Genomic DNA, 12,739 nt, shown 5'->3' with positions numbered 1-12,739 from the left:
GACCATTTGGATGACCTAGAGAAGTCGTGGGAGAAAGTCATGTGGTCAGATGAGACCAAAATAGAACTTTTTGGCCTCGCCGTGTTTGGGAGGAAGAAGAATGATGAGTACCATCCCAAGAACACCATCCCTACCATCGGTGTAGGAGGAAATTGATTTGGTGACACCACCACCAAAAGAACAAGATCTCACAGAATCGGCTTGTATTAAATGTTCAGTCATAAAATAAAAATAATTTGACCATTTTATTACAATGAAAGAAGCATGAATATTCAGGTAGTTTTTCTCTAAGTCATACTCCTATAAAAAAAGTGAAAAACTGTTCAGTCTTGGGAAATGTCGCGATACATTTTGTATCGTGAGACTCGTATCTGGATATGTATCGGATTGATAGACACACCCCCAATCCCTACTGCGAAGCATGGAGGTGGTAGCGTCATGCCATGGGGGTGTTTTTTCGGCACATGGGACAGGTGTATTAAGGTGAGGATGACCTGGGACGTGTGTTGCAAGATTTTGGGGAACAACCTTATTTGGAGCATTGAAGTGGGTCATGGCGGGTTCTTCCAACATGACAATGATCTGAAGCACACATGCAGAAGAACCAAGGAGTGGCTCCGTAAGAAGCATATCAAGATTCTGGAGTGGCTTAGTCAGTCTCCTGACCTAAACCCAATAAAACATCTTTAGAGGGAGCTCGAACTCTGTTTCTCAGCGGCAGCTCAGAAACCTGACTGCTCTGGAGAAGATCTGTGAGGAGGAGTGGGCCAAAATCCCTAATGCAGTGTGTGCAAACTTGGTAGAAAACAGCAGGAAACATTTGACCTGTGTAATCGCATACAAGTATTAACGTTGATTTTCTCAGATGTTCAAATACGTATTTGCAACAGTAGCATGCAAAAATATTATTAAAAAAATCATCCAATGTGATTTCCAGATTTGTTTTTAGATTATCTCTCTCATAGAGGACATGCAGCTAAGTCTAACATTTCAGACGACTCCGTGATTTCTAAGTGAGACAACTTGTAAAATCAGTCTTCAAGTATTTATTTTCTCTCTGTAAGTTAATTTTTTCCCTCTCTTTTTTAACCAATAAATCAAACTCTAATTGACTTTGGTTGATCACTACATTTTTACTAGAAAATTTTTATTACCTGCAATAATGCTAGTATGAATGCTGACTGCTGAATGTGTTTGCTGAATATGCTGAAGAAATTTACTGTAATTTCTAAAGCTATCAGGGTAATGATAAAGTTGTCTTAGAGGTACAGAAAATGCAAAAAGTGCACAAAGAATTTGAAAATATTCTTGAAAAATCATTTTAAAAGGCTGCGAAAAATTGCAATATGCATACAAAAATAATGAATACCACAAAAAAAGCTAGTACATTGCTAAAGAATTATCCCCAAAAAACCCAGTAAATACCAAATTAGCACAAAAAGCTAGCACATTGCTAACATATTAGCCTAACTTAGAATTGTCCTAAAAAGCATCAGTGTTTGACAAATTAGCAAAAAAAAGCTAGCACATTGCTAAAATATTGGCTTAAGTCTAAATTAACAAAATAAAAATCATCAGTAAATACCAAATTAGCCCAAAAAGCTAGCACATGGCTAACATAGCCTAACTTAGAATTGTCCTAAAAGGATCAGTGTTTGACAAATTAGCAAAAAATTCTAGCACATTGCTAAAATATTAGCTTAACTTAGAATTACCCCCAAAACCACAGTAAATGCCAAATTAGCCAAAAATGCTAACATGTTGTCAATAGATTAGCTGCTGATAATTATCTCAAAAAACCCCAGTAAATGCCAAATTAGCCAAAAAAGCTAAAATATTTGCTTAACTCAGAATTTTCCACAAAAAACCTCAACAGATTCCAAATTAGCAAAGCAAAGAAAAAAATTACAAAGCATTCACACAATGAACCCATGTGTGCATTGTATTCCTTACGACAAAAATCTCTTTTTGTAATTAAGAGGATGGCATCAACGTACATTTTCCTTTATTTAAAAAAAATGCATTTATTTATTTAGATGCGTGATTTCTAGTTGTTTTGTCTACAGTTAATCCTTAAAATAAAATATCAATCAATCAATAAGCAGTTACAACAGCTCAGTAAACCATGTGCTTTTATTACCAGTGCATATTCATAGAGAAAACCAAAAGAACAGGGAGGGCAAAGACATTTTTAAATACATCTTAAAAAGGTGAGCGCTCGTCTCACAGAGGAGGAAGTCGTCAATCCTTGTTTGGCACAAACTCAAAACAGCAAATTTTACCAAAAAAAAAAAAAGAAAAAGAAAAATGGCTGCGTCCTGGTTGACTAATCTAGTGCTTTTTCTGCTAAATCCAATATCAACGGCTGGACGGCTAAGAAGCTAGTCACCCCAGGAGCTCTTCCCTCATGCAGCAACGCTGAGTCTTCCTCTGCTCTTACATAGAACGACCACCAGAGGGAGCAAAAACCCACGCCGCTGGCACATCTCTACTGCAGATAGCTGACAAATGAAGCACACCGGGTGGAATGTAATGCATGAAACATGTTCTATAGCTAGTGTCTTTGAAAAAAAATGTAACAGTTTCTTGTAAAGCCACAACATGAAAAAAATCTATCCCTGTGGTATTTCATGCAGCCTAAATTTGCACAAATCAGCAGCTTTCTTGCAAAGTCATCAACTCACGCAAATGTGCCAAAAACATCGTTGAACAGACGCTGTGATCAAATTTGGATTAGATTTCCTGAGATATGTGATATTTTTCTGGTCCAGTGAACAAATCTATTTAAAGCAATTTTAATATTAAAAAAAAGAAATTCTGAATAAGAGTTTAGAAAAATCCGTGAAATGAAAACCAGTGCTGAAGCTTTGGAAGTCAGCTGCCCATCTGCACAAACGCTGATTTACCGGTGGATGTTAGAGAAAATTCCGCCTTAAAAAGGTGTAAAATTCAAAAAGAAAAAAAATGTACAAAAATAATCTGCAAATGCTCCACTAGTACAAAATAAAAATAAATTAATTTTTTCCCCTTTAAAATAACAAACGGAAACATTTGCTGTGCTGCGTACTTCGACAACTTTGCAAACCACTCACTCACAGCAACGACACACACATTCAAAGTCCTTGAATCCTTCATCCTTTGCTGCTCACTGAAATGGCAAAAAAAGCAGTTTGAAAACCGCTGCATGTACATAGAGAGTGATCTAATATATACAATATACATTCATGTATGTACAGTACATACAGCAAATCAATGCACGGATGGTGGTGACGTTTTGCTGCACACATTTTTTTTTTGTTTTTTTTTTACATTTCACTGCTGCAGAAGCATGGCACTGTTCGTTTCTCTATAAGCATCAACTAGTTTATGGTAAAAGCAACTGGTGGTCACACTGTGCTGCCAAGCTATTGAAGGAAAAAAGGGAAACTTCATGCACCGGAACAGGTTAAGTCTGGTTAAATACTTCAATCTACCTCCTAAAGTGTCATTTCTCACATGTTGCCCCATCATTTTTGCTTTTCATTTGTCTCAATGATGCTGCATTGACCTTCAAACCCGTTAGTTAAAGTAAAATGAGGCGACAGGTGATGTGCAGGTAAAAAGGCTGCACTGGATACACCCTGTTTCATCCTCAGCGGCTGCGGTGGAGGAAACCGCCATCTACTGCAGGTAGCGGTACACCTTAAAACAGTGGTTCCCGGAGTCCGCCACCGCCACGTGGCCATCGGACGTAAGGGCCAGGCCCTGGGGGCCGTACAGGGGGTCGGCTGATGTGTTGATGTAGGACAGGAAGGACCCTGAGCTGTCAAACACCTGAAGTACAAAATAAAAGCCTGGGTGAGTCCTAAAAAAAATATACTTGATTTATAGATTTTCTTTTGACGTTAATCTCACCTGGATCCGACTGTTGCCCCAGTCAGCAACAATAATGTTTCCATTGGCATCCACGGCCACGCCAGTTGGAGCATTGAACTGACCGTTTCCCTCCCCATGGGAGCCAAATTTAAACAGGAATTCTCCATCTGCATTGTACACCTTTCAGAATAAACCAAGAAAACGGATAGTCACAACGCGAAAAACCTGAAATCAAATCAAAATCGAACGAATAAATACGTTCACATGCATGAACTGATTTGAAGGAAAACAGGTTTCTCATTCATGCATTTCTAAAGTTTTTAAATGATTTTTATGGACACCTAACTTGATAGCAAAAGTTGAAACTCTTAAGAAAATCCTAATTTTTTTGTCAGATAAAAAACAATAAACAGACCAAACAAAAACAAATTTTACTTCCACTTGTTTATTTTAAAGTAAGTATAAAACTCTGGGCAGTACCAAGTTCCCTGTAGCTGCTGCTACACGATTTAAAGGCTGTGTTACACTGCCGCTACAATTTACGCATCGCCTGCGTTTGTAATTTCAGTCTTTCGTGATACATGTGTGATATATGAAATTTATTAGAGTGTTTGTTGCATTCGTCATTCATCAACATTTGTACTTCTATGGTTTTAACGTAGTTCATTTGGGATACAACTGTGAAAATTACACGTAAATGGCACTTTTCTCACTTTTTCCATGTATATTCACGTATGGCCAATTGTCATCCGTGTAATATGCACAACTCGTACGTAGCTGCTGTGTGACACGGCCTTAAGAAGGTAAGTTAAAGATAATCTTTATAGTCTTTATAGAATAATGATGATTTCTGTATCAGCAAAGCAGAAACTTTAGCTTTACCTGTTTGCTAAAAGGTCGTGTATTTGGAGAAGCTGTTTTTCATGTGTTGAATTTACTCCGAGCTCTGCTCAGAGACATTTGAAAAACTTCTAAAGCTAAATCCTAGAAACAACAGGCCTTATTAAGCAAAAAATGAGAAAAGAAAAAAAAAAATCTGAATTTTCAAGGAGAAAAGCTATTCAAACTCAATAGAATTGCTGAAATAAAATATTAAAAAAACAAAACCAAAAACAAAGAATTAATGAAAATTTAATTAAAAATAACAAAAAAACTGTCACACACAGTGGTGGGAGAGAGACTATTTGGGCTTGTTTTCCCATGAAACTCATCTGTGTACAATAATAGTTAACAGACGTAAAGTTTAAAGTTAAAGTTTAAAAGAAACTGGGTCATCCAGCAGGGTAAGGGATGTAAAAGTCCATGATTTCAGATTAATCAAAACATTTTTGCTCGATAACTAAGAAAATAAGGCTGGGACACATCATTAGCAAGTTAGCTTCTTCTAAAGAGCAACTTCAGGTCAAACCATGAGCGTTTCAGCACCTAAAATGTGTCCTGTAAGCAGCAAAAAACCCTTAATTTCTATGTTTAGTGCAGCAACACGTGTTCCTGCCTCCCAAAATGTGACTCCACAAGTCCTGTGTGACCACACTCATTGACTAGAGTCAATCTCCCACGACTGGATCGATTGTATCCAGCCCTTAAAACCAGCAACAACCAGATTTCCTCACACAAAAACAAAGGATTAAGAGAAGAGATCCTAACTTTGAGATAAAAAAATGAAGACAACAGACTTCCAATAAAAACAGTTCTATTTTTAGCAGACAAGAAGAGATTTCCTGTTGGCTCTAACAGGAATGTATCTTCATTCATGCATCTGAAGGTTGAAGGTTCAGCTGTGACAAAAGCACATTCTTGTGTTCAGCCATACCTTAACTGAATGGTTGTGAAAATCTGTGACCACAATCTCATTTTTGTTGTTCACAGCCACAAAGTGAGGACCTGCGAACAAAACAAAAGACAGAAAGGATCAGAGTAACTATGAGTCAGCTGCTGCTTTGAGACACACAACAGGAAGTGCCACTTTTTTTTTTTTTTTTGGACAGGAAGTGGTCAACGACAGACTGACGTGAAAACGGACACAGCTGATGATGAATCCACATTTAAAAAAAGACAACACTTTGGTTTTACTCAGTTCACACTCACGCTGGGTTAAATTACTTACTGAAAACAGGGCCAGATTTACTAATCTTTGTTTCCAGTACAATGTTTGCACCACTTTTCTCTAAAAGAAAAGAAAAGTCCAGGTGAGAATTTACACGGAAGGAAGAGGGAGTTTTAACATCAACAAAGCTGGAACTCCAAACAGCTTCCTGTAACAGGCAAAAAGTTAAGAGGCAAAAAGAAACAACATATTAACACATGTAGTAGAGTGAAGCATGAATTTGTGTGTCTGGAGCTACGATCACACTAGGGCTGGGTATCGATAATTTCCAGAATCGATTTGATTTACCAGAGCCTGGATCGATTAGATTCCGATTTTTTCAGATTCTTTCCATCCACTCAATTCAATTTGATTCAAATATGTTTTCAAAGTACACAAATGTTCAGATCATTAACATTGTAAACATTGTTCTGCCTCTCCTGGAGGGCGTTTCAGTTTGGCCACTAGATGGCGATCGCGCTACAGCAGAACACCTTATTTCAGAAAAAGAAGAAATAATGAGCAAAAAACTGTGTTTTAGACCACAGAAGGTTACTTTAAAACATATTTCCTTACAAAAGTTTAGAAAATTTGTGTTTTTTTAGTAAATAAAGATATTAATTTAGTCAGCAATGTATGTTTATGAATGGAAAAAGGAAAAAAAAAATTCTAGTGTAATCAAGAATCTGTACATAATCTAGATTACTAAAAACAAACTCAAGATAGTTTACGGAAATGACTAAAAACACTTCTTGAAAAGAACTTTTAAAATAAATCCGTAAATCTGGCCCAATGACATGCAGCTTCCTTTGAGCTTTGATCCTGTAAAGAAATTTGAAAAACCATCTGCAGGTTTTATTTTTTTGACTCACCTGTGAAGTGTCTGTCTGATGTTCCTCTGGCTCCAAACTTTGTCACAAGCTTCCCATTTGACTGGAAGATAAAGACGCAGCAGGCTTTGTTGTCAGCCGTAATGATGTGTCCGTTTTTGTCCACAGCCACGCCTTTGGGGCCCATCAATCTTCCAGCGCCTATTTTGTTCTGCAAAAAAAAAAAGTTTTGATCATTAAGTTGATTATTTTTTTTAAATGCAGATAGAAACATTTACGGATGGGCGATGTATCTGTGCCAGTATCGGTATTGAACGATATTTGCATAATTTCAAATTATCTGTATTGGTTCAAATCTGTTTATTTAGTCCTAGTTTTTAACTATTGTTCATATTTTGAAGCCCAATGAGGCAAATTCCTTTGTGATTTTGGGATATAAAAATAAAATTGAATTGAATTGAAATTAAAAATTCCACCAATATATGCCACCAATGTTTCTATTTTACTTTGACTGGGAATTATAACAGGAGAATCGCTTGGTTTAGCACAGGCTTGCTCCCACTCCCATTCCGGGGGAGGGGTCCAAGCAGGATTTGGTTGTTGAAGCAACGCAATCACTCCCACCTCGTCATATTCGGACGTATGGCGTGACACTTTTTGACACTTGTGGTAAAGCCAACCCATCCTTTTTCATCCGCATTTCCCTTTCTTGCCACGACACATGACATAAAGTGGCTGCTCGGACCGCTAGCTATGTTCAAAAGAAAGCTAGCGGACTGCTAATTAACTGTGTTAACAACAAAGCTAAATGACTGGTAACTAACTCTGTTAAAAATAAAGCTAGCGGACTGCTAATTTAACTATGCCAACTACAAAGCTAGCGGACTGTTAACTGATCTTTCTTAAAGGCAAAGCTAGTGGACTGCTAATTTGCAATGTTAAAAGCAAAGCTAGTAAACAGCTAACTAAGTATCTTTAAAACAAAGCTAGCGGACCCCTAATTAGCTATGTTAAAAACAAAGGTAGTGGGCCGCTAGCTAACTATGTTAAAAACAAAACTAGCTTACCTCTAATTAACTATGTCAAAAACAAAGCTAACGGGCCGCTAATTAAATATGCTAAAATAAAAGCTTGCAGACCGCTAGCTAACCATATCAAAAGCAAAGCTAGCGGACCGCTAATTAGCTAGCTTTGTTTTTAGCTTTTGTTTTTCAAATGCGGAGAACACATTTCACACACTGAGGTGTGTGACATCTAATGAGACCTTATGTTTAACTTAAAAATAAGTGCCGCTAATAACAAAAACTAGCCTTGGATGCACTTAAAATAGAGCAGCGACATGCATCTTTCCTGCATGTATTAAGTGTGGCCAACAAGTTTAAAACATTAAATTTAAGTTTTTACTTATATTTTGACAGTTTCTATTCTGGATGCATGTTTGTACTGTTCTTGGCAATGTGAAGGTTATTGCATTTCTAATAAAAAGAAAAAAAATAAATCTCTAAACTTTGTGTTATTCTAAACACTTAAATATCAGTATCTGACTGGTCATAGTTTTAGGGAAAACACCGATAATTGGTATCGGCTAGAAAAAAATGACATTGGTCCATCCCTAGAAACATTTTCCTTCTTCTCACCTTGAACTTGCCATCAGAGGAAAAAATGCTAATCCATCTGTTGTCGTAGTCGGCGACGATAATATCCCCGTTCACGTCGACGGTCACCCCTGTGGGGCGCTGCAGCTGACCCGGGGAACGCCCCCTCACCCCAAACCTCATCTTAAACTGGCCATCATTGGAGAACACCTAAAAAAAACCTTCTGATTACTCAGAGATTCTACAAAAACACAACTTTTTATCTTTTACTGTCCAACAGTGACCTGTATGCATTGGTTGTTACTGTCTGCCACCACAATCCGCCCGTTGCTGGAAGCCGAGATGCCTTGAAGGTTGGTGAACTCTCCTTTGTCTCGTCCTCTTGTGCCTGAAATATTAACAAATGAGGAGGTCAGCAGCCTCAAAAACTTAAACTTTGTGGAAAAATGTGTACATTTGCATTTATTTGACTGTAATTGTGTAGTTTTTACTCACCAACTCTGTAGATCAGCTCGTCCTCTATTGGGTTTTCCTTCTTCTTGGTGGTGCTGTACATGCTGGAGGGCCTGCGGACGGCCTTCTGTCGGACGTGACCCCCTCCTCCGCTTGGCGACTTCACCCTCCTCTTCACATCTTCCGGGGACTGCAGGACATCGGAAGGCTTGACGGCGCGTAGCCGGAACGGGCTCCCCCTGACGGGCTGCCCGTACAGCAGCAGAGAGAAGGTGAACTCTCCCTCGGAGCGGACGGTGTAGCCGACCTCGTATGTTCCGTTCTTGTTGTCCACCACCTCGGCTTCGGTGCGGCCCCCGTCCGCAGAGACGATCTCCGCTCGGAGAGCCGCGTTCCCGCTTTTCACCAGCTCGCCATCCTTGTCCTTGGTGGTGACGGTGATGGAGGTGTGCTGGCCGACCAGCGCGTGCCTCAGGCCTTCGCCCGTGGCCACGCTGGTGTGGCCCACGGCGCCCGTCGTGATGAGCACCCCCAGGTTTTGAATGGAGCGCCTCAGCCCGTCCGTCTCCACCTGGCACTCCAGGTGTCCGTTCTCGTGGGGGTGCACGGGGAAGCTGTGCCTGGCCAGAGCGCTGACCCGCTCGCCCATCTGTTTCTGGACCAGCAGGATCTCGGTGGCACTGCCGTGGCTGAGGGCGTGCTCTGTGAAGCTGCAGCTGCTTTGAATGTTCTCTTTGCCCTGCAGCAAAGAGGTCAGCTGAGCCTGAAGCACCTAAACAGTCCCACAGGAACAAGGACAGTAATGAGGACATTTTTTATTTTATTTTTGAACATTAAGACGGAAGAGCAGAGCGATCTCTGACCTTCTGCTTTGAGCTGCAGATATTCTCAACCTCTGTGATCAGAGCATTTTTGCGTTGGTGCAAAGCCTTCTCCAGCTCATCAAAAGTGTTACTGATTTCCATTACTGCTTCGCTTTTCCTCTCCGTCAACTGCTTGGAAATGTCGTTGACGTGATCGATGGCAACGGTCAGCTGGGGCAGTCTGTCGGAGGCGAAAGAGCAGAAAGTATTAAAAACAAAGCTAGGGGACTGCTAGCTATCTATGTTAAAAACAAAGCTAGCTGGTCGCTAAATAACTTTGTCAAAAACAAAACTAGTTGGTCGCTAACCAACTATGTTAAAAACAAAGCTAGCTGGTCGCTAAAAACAAAGCTAGCGGACAGCTATGTAACTATGTTAAAAACAAAGCTAGTGGAGTGCTAACTATCTATGTTAAAAACAAAACTAGTTGGTCGTTAACTAACTGACTATGTTAAAAAGAAATCTATCTGGTCGTTAAATAACAATGTTAAAAAAAAGCTAGCGGACCGCTACTTAACCATGTCAAAAAACAAAACTAGTTGGTCGCTAAAAACAAAGCTGGTGGACAGCTAAGTAACTAGCGGACAGTTAACTTTGTTTTTAGGTTTGTTTTTCAAACGCGGAGACTAAATCTATTAGGACTTTATGTTTAACTTTACAAACGTGCCGCTAACAACAAAATCCAGCCTTGGACACACTTAAAACACAGGCGGGCAATGCAGAAACATGCATCTTGGTTGCCTGTATTAAGTGTGACCAACATAAATTTTGAATATTGAAGCCAAGTTTTTGTTTATATTTTGATAGTTTCTATTGTGGATGCATGTTTTTGACAATATGAAGGTTAATGTATTGTAGAGTGAAGCACCCGCTTTCAAACTTCTCCACCACTGTGTCGTACCTGTTACAAACGGTGTCCAGCTGGTTTTTGAGAGCAGACTTGTGCTGCTCCAACACATCCCTCAGAGGAACGGTCACGTGTTCCCTGTGCTCTCCCTCTGTACACTCCAGACACATGGCTGTCTCACAAGACTCGCAGTAGAACTCCATGACCTGCAGGGGGTGCAGTGGAGACAAAAAATATATCACTTGAAGACTCCAAAACCTAAAAATTGTCTTTTAGTTATGATGAGGATATAACATTTGCAGAGTGGTTTATCAAAAATTAGCCTCTGGGTGGTGGGCGGGACATTTGGTGAGGAGCAACCCCGCCCCCCTTCCCATTGTTGAGAGTTCAGATAAAAAAAAGAAAATGCTATTTTTTTTATAAATGTCTTTCATCATTAAATCAGGTGTTGCGATGGATTTCCACCCACCTTCCCCTCATGGTTGGGACAGGAAAGGGACTGACAGGTGGTGGCGGCATTGGCCGACTCCAGGACGTTGGTCGCCTCCGGCCGGCTGCACTCCGGATCTCGTTGCAACACTTCCATCAGGTTCGTGATGAAGAAGTTGTTCTGCAGGGCTGCTACGCCCTTCTCGGGCAGGATGGAGGTCTGTCTGCACACTGGGCAGGACAGGGTCAGAGACTGGGGAGGGATGTAGTTCTGAAGACATCTAGGAACACAAAATGAACGTTTCTCGTCATATTTCAGATTATTTAACTATTTGACTTGATTTTCAGCTCCCGAACTTACTTCTCACAGAAAGTGTGCAGGCAGGGCAGAACTTTGGGGTTGTGATATCGGTCCAGGCAGATGCTGCAGACCAGGAACTGTTTGTCGATCTGCCTGACCACGGGGCTGGTGCTGCCCGTCTCACACTTCGCCATGATGACTACCATTCAGTGAGGGTGGGAGGGGTGCACCGCTTATCCTATATACACAATTACAAGGAGGAGAGAAAAAGTTAAGACATCCTTGAATTTAGGGTGTGTAAATAGGGTGGACTTCCTTAAGCAAACTCAGGAAGAAGTGAGTCACAGTGCAGTTAAGATCCGTCTGTGGCTTTTAGGCTCTCCCTCTCAAAAAACTCAGTAAAGCGACTTCATAAATAAAAGATCCTAATTTTGCCGTGCTCAGATCTTTAAGCTAACACAGCCATGCTCTCCGCCTGACTTAGCATTATAAAGCTGCATCTTACAATAAACGGCCTTCGCTTGTTTATTTGAATAATTGAGTCACATGAAACTGTATCAGTGGGTCAAGCCCAGCTTAACTCATGCCACTGATCTACATCTGTCATAACACACATGAGCGCACATGACCTCCAACAACACTCAGTGCTTAGAGAAACCCCCATTTGTGAAACATTGGGGCTTATAGTTAGGATTTTCAAAATAAAAGTAGGACCCCAAGTAGGTGTGATTTCTGTTTATTTTGATTCCTTTCAGTTTTATAAAGGAAAAAAAAAAGTTTTTCAGCTGCTAAAGTGTTGATAGTTACAAGTAAGCTTTCAAATATACATAAAAAGTAATACAATGTACAGGAATTTGGATATTGAAGGGTAACCAAACACTAAAGCAACTTTTTTTGGTTGTTGACCTCTATAAATGGGGCTTTAAAAGTGCTGTCTGTTGGTCTTTGTCACATTTTTGACAATTTGAAAGCCCCGCCCATCTTTGATTCTGTAACAGTCGGTCGTTATCTTGTTAGCTTTAGCTTGGCAAGTTGGTGTTTTGCCTTCTACAGGCTTGCACAACTTTCCAGTGGACTTGGAAGTCAGGCAACAATGGTTTAGTCCAATTGACATTGAATACAGCAAACTCGGTCCTGGTGACGAGATTTGCAATGAATGTTTAACTCGAAATTGTTTCCTTAATACATTAGCCTTAGTTAGCTATGATGCTAGCGTCATTTTACCATTCAGTCTGGACCATGAGCGCCTGATTCCGGAAAAGGTGGAGGAGAAAAATCCTCCACAGAAAGTTCTGTGGTGAAATTGGTATAGCTTAGACGCGGCGTGACTATGTTACAATGCTACATTATCTCAAGCTGACGTCAAGCTAACCGCAGTGTAAATCACAGATACAAACCACAACTCCCCGGATCAGCCCGCCACTTTTTTGTTTTTGCATTTTTATAAATCTGGGTTGAGAGTCTAGTCAGCCTCCAATTA

The 12,739-nt window shown here is 40.2% G+C and overlaps 1 protein-coding gene across 3 annotated transcripts in view; it reads right to left on the bottom strand.

Annotated features, from left to right (window-relative positions):
- Positions 1-2,115: 2,115 nt before the first annotated feature.
- The window catches only part of LOC112149449 (tripartite motif-containing protein 3), a 19,509-nt gene continuing 8,885 nt past the window's right edge, over positions 2,116-12,739 (bottom strand). For all 3 annotated transcript variants that reach the window (XM_024277142.2, XM_024277141.2, XM_024277143.2), the window contains 12 exons: positions 11,320-11,497; positions 10,999-11,239; positions 10,584-10,735; positions 9,683-9,863; positions 8,862-9,591; positions 8,651-8,754; positions 8,409-8,576; positions 6,814-6,982; positions 5,963-6,022; positions 5,669-5,739; positions 3,895-4,035; positions 2,116-3,813 (listed from right to left, as the gene is read on the bottom strand). In XM_024277142.2, coding sequence (XP_024132910.1) covers positions 3,661-3,813; positions 3,895-4,035; positions 5,669-5,739; positions 5,963-6,022; positions 6,814-6,982; positions 8,409-8,576; positions 8,651-8,754; positions 8,862-9,591; positions 9,683-9,863; positions 10,584-10,735; positions 10,999-11,239; positions 11,320-11,465 — 2,316 coding nt within the window. In that variant the 5' untranslated portion in view covers positions 11,466-11,497 and the 3' untranslated portion in view covers positions 2,116-3,660. The remainder of the gene's footprint in view (positions 3,814-3,894; positions 4,036-5,668; positions 5,740-5,962; positions 6,023-6,813; positions 6,983-8,408; positions 8,577-8,650; positions 8,755-8,861; positions 9,592-9,682; positions 9,864-10,583; positions 10,736-10,998; positions 11,240-11,319; positions 11,498-12,739) is intronic.

This window comes from Oryzias melastigma, linkage group LG13 (genome assembly GCF_002922805.2).
Source record: "Oryzias melastigma strain HK-1 linkage group LG13, ASM292280v2, whole genome shotgun sequence".
NCBI classification, from domain to species: domain Eukaryota; kingdom Metazoa; phylum Chordata; class Actinopteri; order Beloniformes; family Adrianichthyidae; genus Oryzias; species Oryzias melastigma.
The sequence above is the reverse complement of the archived record's forward strand: the minus strand, read 5'-3'. Positions and strand labels throughout refer to the sequence as shown.